Source organism: Vicugna pacos, chromosome 30 (genome assembly GCF_048564905.1).
Source record: "Vicugna pacos chromosome 30, VicPac4, whole genome shotgun sequence".
Classification (NCBI taxonomy): domain Eukaryota; kingdom Metazoa; phylum Chordata; class Mammalia; order Artiodactyla; family Camelidae; genus Vicugna; species Vicugna pacos.
Window position 1 is genome coordinate 8,030,480 of NC_133016.1, and position 14,400 is coordinate 8,044,879.

Sequence of the window (14,400 nt, forward strand, 5' to 3'; positions counted from 1 at the left end):
TCAAAAAAAAAAGTAATAAAATAAATATATCATGGCAAATAGTGTTTATTTTGGATTAGAATGATTTTTTTAAAATCCCCTTTGCACTTATATTTAAGGGGTTATGATAGGCTTCACAACTTTCTGTGCTCTGATTGCATACATTTTTCAAACACTTCAGTTGGTGTACATTTTATAAAAGAGCAGTCAGTAATGTAGCGAGTTTTCAGCATTTTGGTTTCTATTTCCAACTTTATTTCTACTATTTTCATGCATGTGGGGTGCTTGCCTAGTTGTTTGCAAAGGCTTCTGGCTGGTTTCATTACTGGAATGGTCAGTGAAGAATCATATTCATCTCTCCAGGCAGGTTGTTTAAAACATCCCATGGACCAGGATGCCTTACCGTGACAGAGCTCTGGATGACAACTGTGTGTTTACTCAGAGAATGGAACTGATGCGTGTGGTTCCAAGTGGTACTCAATTTTCTCCACAATCCTGACGCTTCAAAATAAATGCATGACTTTTCCCCCTAACATTACAATAACCATGGTTCCATGTGGTCATTCAAATTTGTCTAACACATTCTTCCATCAAAGCAGACGTGGCTTCCTAGTAGTGTCTAGGATGTTACCTTCATAGGAAATAAAAATAAAGAAAATAGTACCTTCTGTATAGTGATGATTCCTTCCTGTGTATCTTTGTCAACAGAAATCTTGAAAACCCCTAATCCATCACCATCCACAATTTTGTATTCCATCTCAGCATTAGCTCCTATATCTGCATCGGCAGCTTTAATTCTGGCCACAATGGAGGCCACTGGCAGTGATTCTGGAACATTATACTGATACGACCCTAGGAAATTAAAAACGAGAAATGAATGAAACCTTACCACTAACTAACCAATAAACATTTCATTACTTGACTATTTTACATCATCTTTGCTTAATTTGTTTTTGTTTTTTAACAAAGAAGATGCTAAGGCAATATACGGCAAATGACAAGTTTCAAATAGCCTCAAGAAATGTCACGGTACTACGTATATAATGATCAACATGTAAAAGCAGAAACAGTTGGCTTGGGAAAGGCAAGCGGAGAATCTCCATTCTGGTATTGCTAGTGCTGAGAAATATGCTGCTTTTACTAATAAAAATACATTTAAAACAATTTTAAATGGAGCCAACATTGAATATTCACTATAATCAAAATGCAATTAATTCATATACTATAAAAACTAAAAAAATTAAAATAGCATAGCTTAATCCTCAAATGGGCCAAAAATAAGGCTAAATATTTCTGAGGACTTAATGTTGAGATTTACATCATCATGTCTTTTACTAAAACAGTTTCAGAAAACCAGATGGGAAAGTTGAGGAAAGCCAGTATTAGTCGTCTTCTAGTTCATAAATTCACTGAGGACAGGAATTAGTTGTGTGGGTTGTATGGTGAGCTGTTTGGGGCACGGTGGTATAAGAGCAGAGGCAACGTTATCTGAACAGGAGGAAGGAGAAGCTAAAAAAGAATAACATTTTTAAACTCTCTTTTGTAAAAATTATTTCAGCACCCTCAACTCAAGGGAAAAAAAAAGTTTGGGAGGCAGATGAAGTACCCAAACCACCCCTTTGAAACTAGGGAACATCTCAGGATGCTGCACCCCTTCACCGTTTTCCTCTAATCATCGACTTTCTCCTGCTTCCTCCACTCCTTTCCATTCCCTTTTAGCTGCTAAATGTGGTGCAGGTGCACTTTCTTATGAAAAGAAAAGAAAGGATTCTCTTCAAGAAGAATAAAGAAAGGAAAAATGGATCCTGATGAAGGGACCACATTCTCAGCTACAAATGGTTGCTGTTCGCAATTTTCTACATTTTGTAAATTATTACTGATTTTTTTAAAATGATGACAACATATACTTATCATTTTTGAGTGACCCCTTTCACAAGTGTCCTTAGGAAAACCCCAAAATTTCAAAAGTTAGAATAGTCACTAAATGGTAGAGAAATTTTTCCCAGCCAAAAGGAAAAATGACATATTCTTGGCTTCCTGCACCTTAATAAGGAGGAGAGTATCTAATAAGCTAGAAAACCTGTGCTCTATCTTATTAAATCATGACAACTGAAACCACAGAATTTCTTAGTGTCAATTCTTATCACTCTAGCTAAAGAAGAGAAAGGCCTATTATGAGTCAAATATAATCACATTAATTGTTCTCTTTTGTTTATTGTTCAGTCCTCCTCTCCTCCCCCACTGTGAGCCATCAAGAACACAATTAAGGACAGGTTCATTTTTTGGAATGCGAAACTTAGGGTAATTTTCTTTATTTTGCCAGGAAGTATCAAAATCTCTATTGTGCAATAATATAAACATTAAAATATGTAAAACTATTACTAATTTGAAGGAAAACATGGTAACATTCATATTTGCAGGAAAAAGTGTCTTTGTTTGACATCATTAACTTCTAACTTCTTTTCATTTGCTCAGTTCACTATTTTTCTCGAGCAAGCATTTAAAGACATTGTAGTCAGTACAATTTTCTTATTTTCTTGACTGTTCTGAAGAAACACTGCATACATTTACAAAACAAAAAGGGGGAAAAAGGCAACTAAAAGAGAGGGAGATGAAATGCTTTTTCATAATCAGGACAATTCTATCTAAGGAAATTATTATTTTTTTACTTGGTTAAAATAAGTCACTTTGGTCAAAGGAACTAAATTGAGGGCATGTGGTTTTCTGGTTCCTTGGAGTGACTTCTTTTGAAACACAGTGTTTGCATGAAAAAGATGCAGCAGAAAGCAAAAGGCATGTTCAACGTACATGAACTGGTTAAAAGAAAAGTGTGGAATGAAAAAGTTCAGTACTCTTATTTTTATCTTTAAAAATAAAGCAGTATTTTTAGTGTGTAGAATTCATGCAGTGTATCTGAATGTTACTAATTGGCAACAACCTCCTAACTTACAGAATGTACAAAACAGCATGTCTTCAAATAAAAAGGTTAATGCATAAACGAACTTAACAGTTGTCTAGTATTCAAAATGTGAACAACAGAAAAATTTTACTTAAGATAGAAAGAACACAAAGATACAATTATTTCTGTTTGTTTTCAGTGCCCTTCAGTTATTCCGTATTACTGAATTAAAAATCCCGTCCCTGATAAAACTGTGGGAGAATGCAGTTAGGATAATTATTTGTTCGGAAAAACTCCTTTCTAAAGACATTCTTATAAGCTAGAAAGGAGAGCGAGTGCCTGTGACATGCAACAGGTCGGCTTACTTCGAGGAAAGCGAGGCGGGTTATCATTCACATCAGTTAGGGTCACGGTGACTGACGTGGTTCCAGAGAGTCCTCCGTTTTGACCAACCATATCCTTTGCCTGGATAACAAGCAAATACTGGTCTTTAGCCTCTCTATCCATGTTTGGAAGGGCGGTCTTGATGACTCCTGTAAAATTTCAAATCCCAGTAAAATGCATCATGAATCACTGCATTTATACTAGTGAAGAACACTGATACAGGCAGAAAACAGCTCTGGAGTTGCTGCCTTTTGCTGTTTTGTTGTTCACTTTTAACAATTTCAATCCATATTAAAGACCAAGGGATACAATAATCATATACAGTATTACAAAACATGGAAAATGCCATAATTTGGAAGAGCAGAGTGGAGAGAGAGAATTATCTTTAGGTTTTATGGAAATGTGGTTCAGGAAACACCAACTTAAAATAAAATGTACTCAACTAGAAGAATGGGCGGTCGCCTACACGAGTGTATGACAACGGACTTCTCTTTTTCTCTTTCACCCTCTTCAACAACTTAATTCCCAGTGACGTGAAATTCATCATAAACCTTTCAGCTCTGGTCCCTACCAGCTCTCTTCTAGCAAAATAACTAAATACTTTATAAAGAAAAGAATGACAGTTATTTATAAGCAAAACAGCTTTCCAGACTGTGCTGCTGGATGATCTTATGCTGCATCTAAAGGTCTGAGAAAAAGCAGTAAGGATGAGCATCACTGTGTTAATGAAAATCAAGACGCTAAAAACATTGACATGTTTTGTTGTTCATTTCTAATCACTTGCATTTAGTACGGCTAGCCCTTAAGACTTCAGAGGTATGAGAAATTGATATCAGTAATTTCATGTTGCTTGATGGGAAAACTTGACTGAATGATCATTACTGCAGTAAATTAGTTGTTTATGTTAATACCCACTTATTATGTAAGTATATTAGGCAACAGAATCTATGGGATAGAATTTAGTTTATGTTATATGTAAATCTATAAAATGATGTATATACTTATTATAATAAATTTAGTGTATACACATAGAGATAATATCAAATGAAAATGTGTTCAATATTGCTCTATATAGATGTTGAAACGAGCAATATGGGTCCATCTTCACTAATTAGATTCTCCAAGGAGCCCAGAATCCTACTTAATCATTTCTTGTACTTTCATCATTGCCAATGACGACAATGTCTTTCCTGCCCGCCTGGAACCCTTCTGTTTATTGACTTAGTTTGAAATGTCTGTTCTATTATATTAAGCAGATTCTAACTTTCAGAATTTAAGTCAGAATTTAAGTCCCCAGTGACTCCCAGATTTGAGGAACAGAAACTCTGGTATCAAGGGCTTCTCAAGGGCAAAAGCGGGTTGTTTATCAACAGTTCTTTGGGAAGAAAATAGTTATAAACAAATTGGGCTAAACATTCTTTTTTCCTCATGTTCAGCAGGAAAATATTTTTATATTCTCCAAATTTATGAAACGTTTTTAAAAGCTGCCAGTTTAAATTGTTCAAATGCTGATTCTTCAACAGACACGTGTAATAATGGTCTGTGTGTGTTATATTTCAGCCCTAGTAAGTGACAAGCCAAGGCTGCACTATACTAGGCCTGCCCTATTCTTCTCAATATTCCAGTTTGATAACTATTCTTGGAGTAGGTAAGAGATGAGAAAAGCTCTCAATAGTTTAAGAATAATTTAAACAATGTGTTACTGGTTCCCAAGATTCCAAGTTAAATAACACAACTATCTTAAGCAATCATATTTTTGTTTCGTTCTGAGCACTAGCTATCAAGTACACACACACACACACGTACACACACACACACACAACCCCCACAACAACACATCAATATTTTAGGCATTTAATTATACTTCTTTGAGGGTAGGTTTTGTTCTTGTTGTTTTAACAATCACTTTTCTAATACATGAACTGGGCTGGACACTTGTTGCTACAATCACAGCAACACAGGGTCTCCTTAAGTAACTCCTTCATTGAACTCTTTTGCTTGTCTACACACTGCTTACAGTCAATTGCTGAAATATCACAATGAAAATCAGAAGAAACAGTCATATACGATTCAGTTCAGTTGATCACTGCCTGAGATGTTTTCTTCTTAGAGCCATAATGACTATGAATACTTCATGTCTGGTTTTCAATACTTCTCTTAACTCTATTAATATACAAGACAACGAGCACTGACCTCAGTAAGACTCACTGTTACCAAGCATAACGATCATTGTCTAAGAGTTCTGGGACTTACATCTCTCTCTCTCTCCATCACTTCCTCCTTCCTTTGATGTTAATCATCCTTTACTTTTTGTAATAATTTTTTTATAAATTGAGCACTGTCAGTCTTGCATATTTGACTAATAGTGTGCTTTCACATAGATGATAAAATATTAATGAAATTTTAGAAAAATTTCCCTCTCATTCAGTTTTAATTTTTAATTTCTATTCACCTCTCATTTTCCTTCCAATATCAATATGTGTCAGTGAGTCTGCACCCCTGCACATTTACTGTGATGGAGAGAGGCCCGTGGTCCATAACCCTTCAACTAATCAGCAGAGGAAATACTGCCACCTCATCTTCTCCTGGTTTTGCTTAGTGGTGTTATTTGAAAGAAAACATAGAATTACCAGGAGAGAAGTCTGGTGGTCAAAGCTACTGATTTTTCACACCTCTAATTGTCTCTTTACAAGTGATCCTATAAATAGCCCTCTTCCAAAGCAAAAGTCATCACAAAGTTTGCACAAAAAAAAAAGCAGGCGGCAAAGGTAATTTCCAAATACCTCAATTATTAAACATATTTTTTACAAGAATGAAACAGTTGGAAGAGAACTGAATTTAAACAATAGCAATCAAAAGAAGAACAGACTCCTAGCCCTACGGCTTTCGCTAGCTTTTCGGCTTTCGCTAGCTTTTCACTCTGAAGTACAGGCCATCTATGTTTGGAAAAATTCTCATCTATGGGATTCGATTTGCATTTTGCTGCATGTTACGCAGACACGTACACACAGCAGCAAACTGTTAACACTGCATCTTTGACGTGATAAAGGCTCGTCTTGTCTAGTTACATCGCCACAGTTCTGGGAGGTTTTCATGGAAGATAATATTTACTTTTAATAATCAATCATTTTAAGCCACTTATGACAAGAGTATCTCCTGTAGGGAGGAAGTACATATAGCTCAGTGGTGGAGTGCACGCCTAGCACGCACGAGGTCCCGGGTTCAATCCTCTAGTACCTCCATTAAAAAATAAATAAATAAACTTAATTACTTCCCCCTCAACGAAATTTAAAAAGTAAACAAAATTTTAAAATCAAAAAAAAAAAAAAAAGACCATCTCCCGTAGCTCTTTAGAAAAGAGACTGGCTCAGATTTTTAGATTTTTCGAATAATCATTTTTCTACAGATGTTTCATGTGACCCAGTAACCCAGAACTTTTCATTTATTAATAATCCATGTTCACAAAAAGCACACGAAACACAAATTTATCACTGCTATTATTCAACAACGGTCTGGGCTTTAGTTTGGGACAAAATTCCTCAGATGTTTTCTAATGTCCTACCAGCTATCGATTTTTTTCTTAAAGCATATTCTGTTAGCATTAAAGCCTCTGACGAATTTGTAGGTGTACGACCCATCACAGATGAGAAGCCTTTCTGAAGTCTACCCCAGCTAAGGGAACCAAACAATCAGCGGGGGCCGCGGTCTGCGCAGTCAAGCTGGGGATGAGACTCCGGAGTCCAGGCGACTGCCCTGGGCGGGGCCGTTGTCGCCGTGGGTTCAGTCTGCCTCAGATGTAGACGGTCTGTCTCTTCCTAGTAAGTCTGTATTTCTTCCTAAACTTTCCATCTAAGCCTGGTACTATTCGGTTTATCTATCTGAAAATGAGGCATATAACAGAACCGTGAAAAGATGGAGAAGAGCCAGAAATAGTAAAGATGGAAGCTTCTGGAACATCAAAGGATTCCAGAGGCCCTGGAGGGGACATACGAAGAGTCCCTGAGGAAGGGACTCTTGTAACCTGTGAGGGGACGTCCTCAGGAAGCCCGGACAGGAGTGAGGGCCCTCCACCCCGTGAGCCACGCCACAGAACAGAACACGTCTGAAGGGCCCATCTGGGAGGAGGGCTGTGTTGTGACTGCACGACTGACATAAAGCTGGGATGTGGCAAGTATTCATGGAACACATACTGGAGGCGCCATGGCGTCTCACCTCTGTGTTAGGAAAGAACCCCTAAATGACAAGTGATATTTAACCCTCCATCCATTTTCCAAGGCCAACTTCAAGGCCGAGGGATCTGTGCAGTCACGCTGGCCCCATGTTTGGCTTCTGCTCTGCTGATGACATTTGAAACTCTACTAATCTTACAAGAAGTTTGCATTTTCATTTCCAGCAGCAAATGATACAGCCAATCCTGCCGTGTATGAAAGAGATAGAAAAACAGGATCTATTTGCTTGCGGGTTACAGACTAGACAAACACGTTAGAAGCATCTTCAGTCTCCCAGTAGATTTGGTGAAGGTGGTGGGCATCTCTGCAGTCCTTTTAATGCTACACTAGCTTGTTCCCTGTGCCATTCTCTTTGCCTGCTGAATCGTCAACATTGTTTTTTACTACTCACATTCCTGTTTTGTGGATGGAGAAATTAAGGTAGAAAATACACTTACCCTCTGGCATCTGGCCTGTAAGTAGAGCTACAGATGGAAAACGTGTGCAGAGATTTTAGCCATGCTAAGTTAATGCTATGTGATTCATAAATAGTAATCATTATTATTAATGTTACTAACAGTATCCCCCTTTAAAAAAGTTAGATGTTAAACTGTCAGATTTCCTGGGCCTACGTTTATATAACCTTGATTTACATTATTTTCAGCATTTTTCCTGTCAAAGTTTTACATTCTTCTCAAAACTCCTTAGATTTAGGGGTTGGGAAAATAATGTTATTTCTCACACAGGTAAGGATCATACATCAACTAAGGAAGTCTACCTCAAACTGTCTTCCCAGTCCTTCACACCATTAAGAACTGAAAATTTTCCGTTCATTGTCAGAAAAATACAATTCCCTTTTTTCCCCATAATTCCTTATTTTTTTCCTTTTGGAAAAAAAAATGCATTCTCCATATTATGAGAGCAGAGAGGACAAAAATCCCTAGAGCATTTCTGCACTGATGACTATAGAAAGAACGTCCCAATGATTACCACGATTACAGCGTTCAAAACTCTAGCCCAAATAAAATTAAACTCAACTTGATCTCCTGTAATACATGATCCTTCAGACTGGGAATTAAAATTAAGTTTGAAGTACTAATCATGTGGTCCCATGATACAGATTATTGTCCAGCTGTTCAACAGGTGAGGTCTTTAACCTACACAGGGCTTGTGAAAAATCTGTTACCTTGCAGCAAGCGAAAACCACAAGCCAGTCATTAGTAGCAGCAAAATATTTAACCTCTGGGATTAGCACGTGCTATTTTTGGACAGGTTATATAACGCAGAAGGTGTATAATTTGTGAGCAAACTGTCAGAAGCTTGTCAATGTCTTTCTAGGTGCCAAGAGTAAGTATATAAGGGAAGGAGTGGGTGTCAGAATTTAGGTTCTCAGATCTATCAAATCAGCCACGAGCACAACTTCTACATTCATGGGATTCGTATCATAAATCAGACACTTTCATTTACTTCTCCTTCAATACTTGCTTAATCAGAACCATTTCTTCCTGTTAGACTTTCTAGGCAGCTTCCAAACTTTACTTCAACATTGGTATAAAATATGCAAGGCAGTCTCTCTGAAAATCCTAAGCAGCGATGAACTACGATGGAATTTACTTCCCTGTTTTTGCACATGACAACTGTCATTCTCAAAAGACATTTAAAATATTTATCCACTCCCCCCAGTGATTTGAGAATGAATTAATATCGCCACTTTTTATAATATGAAAAACAGGGTAAGCAGTGTTCAAATATTCATAGAGGATCATAAGTACTATCAAGTATTCAACACCATAAACTTGGCTGTTTGAGGAGGAATTAGTCTCCATAATAAAGGCAAAATTATTAAAAAATTGAGAAATGTGGGCTTTTCACAGTGATGGAGAAAATCAGTGGCTCACACCCGCCTATGCTTCGCTACACACAGATGAGATAAAATATTATTTTATAACCAAGAAAACAGGGCTCCAAATTATAGCCCTACTTTATGTAAACTATTTCATCATCAGAACAAAACAGAACATCTAGCCAACCACATATTCTATCCAGGCAGACTTGCAACTCATACATTTTTTTTCCCTCCTAAAATTAAAAAAGTCATTTAATTTCATTTTTGATTTAGCAGATCATCATCCTAATTGTTACGCTGAAATGAATTTCCCTGAGAAAAGCAGCCCCTAGAAAGATAAGCTGAACCTACTATAAATTCTACTGCATGGCAGGGAGATTTTTGCCTAAGATTTAAATCTGACGCTATATCATTCCCATGCAAGTTAATTCAAGAAAACAAAACAAACTTTAGAAGCGAACAATCAACATTTTCTTACACAGACAAGAGAGAGCAGCTGAAACACTTCTCAATGTGTAATAGTTTAGTTTTGGTAGGAACACCGGTAAATGTAATAAAAAATTCTTAAAAGGTGCTAATGCCTCTATAAATAACACGCTATTTATTACCACAGCACACACACTGGGAGAAGCAGAATAAAAATACTGTCTGTTATCAGTGCCAATGGCATTGAATGAAAGTAACTAGTGCTAATCCTGTGCCAGGACAGAGGGGATGGCTTTACAAGGAGTGGCGCATTTCAGTCTTTACCTGTCTTCGGTTCCACTGAGAAGTACGGCTGTCCCTGCAGAATGCTGTAGACCACTCGCGCGCTGTTGCCATACGTGGGGTCATCAGCATCCGTTGCTGTCACTTGTACCACTGAGGTCCCTACATGCCAGTCCAAAAACCACTGAATTAAAAACTCCCAAATGCCACAAAGCATTAAGAACTCACAAAACACTGAAAATTCTACATGAGACTTGTTTTGAACGTTTTTATGTTCCTTGTTCCAAGAGATGTGAAAAACTGATTTTTTTTTTTGCATAAGACAAACCCCCCAAAATGACAAATGATCATTAATCCCTCAAATATTGAAGGGATATGAAAATATATTGGCAAAATATAAGACTGATGATGTCAGCTAGACAGGAATATATACTCAGATTTGGATGGGACTCAAATTTTAAGCATCTCATCCATCAAGGTCAAGTAGTAAGTTTTTACCCAGAGCGATCTCTGTAAGTTTGAATCCCTGTCTAGAAGGCAGCATGACATATGCTAGCATCCTGACACTCAAATCATGGAGGAGACCTCACTGCTGTAGCAAAGTAAAGCCAGACAGAAATGGAAACTTCGTCAGAAACTGAATAAACATTCAATCGATACATTTCGTTGGATACTCTGGATACTCGGTGGCTGCCCTACCTTTTCCGTAGTTTTATTTTTCATTTGTTTCCACTAACTGAGTTAAAAACAAAAGCATGAAATGAACATTTAAACCAAACCTTCCCAAAGGAAAAAAAGCACAGCAACTTGACAAATTGCAATATTGGTTATTTTTCTATATTTCGTATGACAAGAGTGTCTATATCACTTGTTCATTTTACTACGTATTTACTAAACTCCATATGGAAAGCATTTACTGTGGTCTGTTCTTTTTATTTCCATTTGGAATATGATCTTAAAAATACCAGATACTCACATCTGCTTCATTTATATATTTAAGCATGTGCTCTTTTGTCATTTATGTCCTAGTTGACAGGAAGGAGACAAGTCCCTTTATGTATTCTTTTAAGGTTCAAGTTGGTTTCTAATAAATTCTGGAAAAGATGGCATTTTTAATCTAACATCTCTTTTAGATGTATTACTATATAGATCTCCTTTTCTAAATGCCTTAAATAAGTCATTAACGCCCATTTTATCATAAATCTGTTCTTTTTCACATTATGATTTCCCTTATCAATTCCATTTTCTTTCAAACTGGCTGGAAATTATGAAGTTGTATCTACATGGTACCATTTTTTAAATTCTGAAGTTTTATTTTTTCCTTTCATAGACTTAGGAGATGATGTCCTGTGGATGTTTGGTAGGACCAAATGGTGAATGATGTATATTTAAATATCTTTTTAAGAGTTAGACCCTGATTATTTTAAAATGTTAGAATCAGTGACTTTAATGTTCTCTAGTTCCTCTATAATGCACTGTCTTTATAGCAGTGTTCATTCTGTGATGCTCAAGGACTGATTTTTCTACTTCACTGGAAAAGAAGACAGCTTGAAACAAACAAAATAATGAAAACTATCCTTCAGTGAATTTGATTGTGTGTCACATAATTTTTTTGGAAGTGTTCATTAAGTAATCTACTACACATACACACACGTACACACACACACTCTCACGCTTCTCTGTGCTCTTCTGGCAACAAGTGTTCCAAGGGGCTTACGAGTTTGTGTTAACATCTTACAATTAGTTACTATGCAATGAAAAAATAGGCCTGAATAATAAACACTGCAGACTCATGCTGTATATGTCATACCATATAGTGGCTACTATAATTATTTGGTTAAACATTTTGATAAACTATGGCTCACTATAAATCTATATGCCATTTTATATGGACATTTCTTGTTGTTAGTTCAAATTTTGATAGTAATCAAGTGATCTCAATTAGTGTCAAGTAAATCCTGAAGACATCTGAAAATCCTTTTCTAAAAAGTTCTGAACCTGTTAGAATCCATCAAATATCTAAAATGACTTACATGTATACCTAACAGTCCTGCTGTCTAATATCAGAGTGGTCCCACTGGAACCACAGCGAGAGTGCATTATTCAACGTCTAGAACACTAAGCTCACATTAATCCAACGTACACGGCTATGTTCTACGTAGGAAAGGGAAATCTTAGCGAGACCACGAAGAATGCCCCAAATGCCTGGGAGAGGTATGGAGTTGAACCGAATTGCTTAAACACACCTCAAAACTTCGTGTTTCTAAACATGACTACTTTGGGGAAGGCTCTGTGACTTCTCTTTTCTCTGAAACCTCCCAAATCTTCTCGCTGCTGCTGGCATCGTAGCTGTGTCTGTTACTGTCATTCAACAGCAGACGCAGGTAATACTCTGAGGGTGTGGGCGGGACTGAGAGACTGCGAACAAGCCCGTTCGGTCACAGAAATGTTTACAGATAAGCTAATTACAGGGAGGTGCTGCCACTGTGGGCCAGAGTTTCTCCTGACTCGGGTCTAGATTCCTCTGGTTCATTTTCGGCCCTTACTCCTTCAGCAGCCAGAGCCCTGGTGCCCCACATAATGCTCCCTCTCCCATCCGTCAGGAACAGAAATTTAGGGTCACTAAATTGCGGTCCCCACATAATACTCATCTCTGCAATTCCACTCCCCGGCACAGCGGATGTGTGCACTGAATGCTGGAACGAATGCAATGACCTTTACTTGAAGTAAAACAAGTCTCACCAGGTACCATTTTCAACTTAAATACCTGTGTGGAGACATGTGTTAAAATGCAAGTTCAATTATTACTTTAAATAAACTTCCTCCTTCCATCCTATATAAACGGGGAATACATATATAAATCACCTGATCTCTATCCCAGCCCCGTAATTTTTTGGGGTGCTATTATTTTGTAAGATCATACCTAAATCACATGCTGGCTGAAAACTATTCCAAAAGTACCTAAATAAATGGAATTTAAAAGAGTTTAATAGTATTTGAAACAAAGTATATATGAAAAGTAATTTATTTCCCATTTTTCCAGTATTGGGGCAATGTCAAAAGGCCTTTGAGTAAAACAGCCTTTCATTATTCTTTTATATATCTCACACTGAGTATCACTTTACCGTTATTATAAATTCAATATAAATTTTCATGCATTTAAATTTCTAGAGAAATTACAAAAAGATTAGTGGTGGCACATGGATGGACGTTTATGGGTTCAAGTATACTCTAAAGGCAAACAGACCAGCTGGTCCCAGCGCTAGCCTGGCTGGCCACTGGGGGTCTGCCTGATACCCCGGCCCCAGAGAGATGCTTAGAACAAGTGATTTATTATCCTCGTATCAGCAAGAAGAAAAGTAAAAGATCATCACGTAGCTGTGTTTGGAAGGATTTTCTTTTTTAACCTCTTAGGCATAATTTTATAATCAGTTTTTAATTTTAAATATTAAACTGAAAAGGGGTTGTTAAGACCTATGTGATTTCTTGAGGACACTGAGCTAACTGTGTGAAAGTGAGAATTTCCTAATTTTCCATATAAATAAAATGATGTGTCAAAAAATAGAATTTGGGTGCTGGCTGCTCACACATCTCCAACTTTCCCGTCACAAACACTAGTGTCATTTTCTTGCCCCCGGGGTGCCTATGACGACTTCATTTTAAATACAAACCTCCTAAGATCAGACGGTGCAAAATCAGCTGGCTCCTGACTTACCCACAGGGGACATTTCGGGGACCCCGGCCGTGTAGGGGCCGTCCAGGAACCTGGGCTCATTGTCATTGATATCCTGAATCTTGATGACGAACTCGGACTCGGGCTCCACGGGCTTGTTGGTGAGCCTGTCCAGCGCCTGGGCTCGGAGCGTGTAGTAGGCCTGCTCCTCGCGGTCCAGCCTCTTGGTAGCGTGAATGTCCCCCGTGTTCTCATCGATGATGAAGATGGAGCTCGCCCCTTCGCCTGACAAGATGTATTTGATGGAGCCATCTCCCTTATCGACGTCAGAGTGAAGCTGGTGAAAAATTCCCGTGAGATGAGATTAACTTACAAGAGAGGCAGTGATACGGAGACGCGTTAAAAAAAAAACAGTTCTTACATCAGGCAGCAGGATGTGAACTTTTCTACTGTTCTTGGGAAGATAAGCTGGTGTGTCCTGCGCACGGCAGAAAAGGCTATTAGAATGTGTGAGCAAGACAATTTCATTCCTTCCTGGAAACAGTCTCATTTCCCAGGGGATTTTCTATCATTCCCAAAGTTAGGAACTTGTTGTAGTGTTATTTTTGGTTTTGTCTGTCCTTGACAGTTTTAGCCATCTTCTCTGAACAGAGAGGACATTCAGTAAACATGTATAATTGGTCGCTTTGGTCTTATTCCAAGC

At 37.7% G+C, this 14,400-nt stretch overlaps 1 protein-coding gene across 13 annotated transcripts in view; it reads right to left on the reverse strand.

Moving 5' to 3' along the window:
- Positions 1-14,400, reverse strand: part of CDH7 (cadherin 7) — a 286,378-nt gene that overhangs the window by 47,231 nt on the left and 224,747 nt on the right. For 10 of the 13 annotated variants that reach the window (XM_072952079.1, XM_072952078.1, XM_072952076.1 and 7 more), the window contains 4 exons: positions 13,740-14,034; positions 10,067-10,186; positions 3,244-3,411; positions 644-831 (listed from right to left, as the gene is read on the reverse strand). In XM_072952079.1, the coding sequence (XP_072808180.1) occupies positions 644-831; positions 3,244-3,411; positions 10,067-10,186; positions 13,740-14,034 (771 nt within the window). Of the gene's footprint in view, positions 1-643; positions 832-3,243; positions 3,412-10,066; positions 10,187-13,739; positions 14,035-14,118; positions 14,171-14,400 lie in introns of those variants that run through there. The other 3 variants (XM_072952088.1, XM_072952087.1, XM_072952086.1) reach the window with 3 other exon arrangements.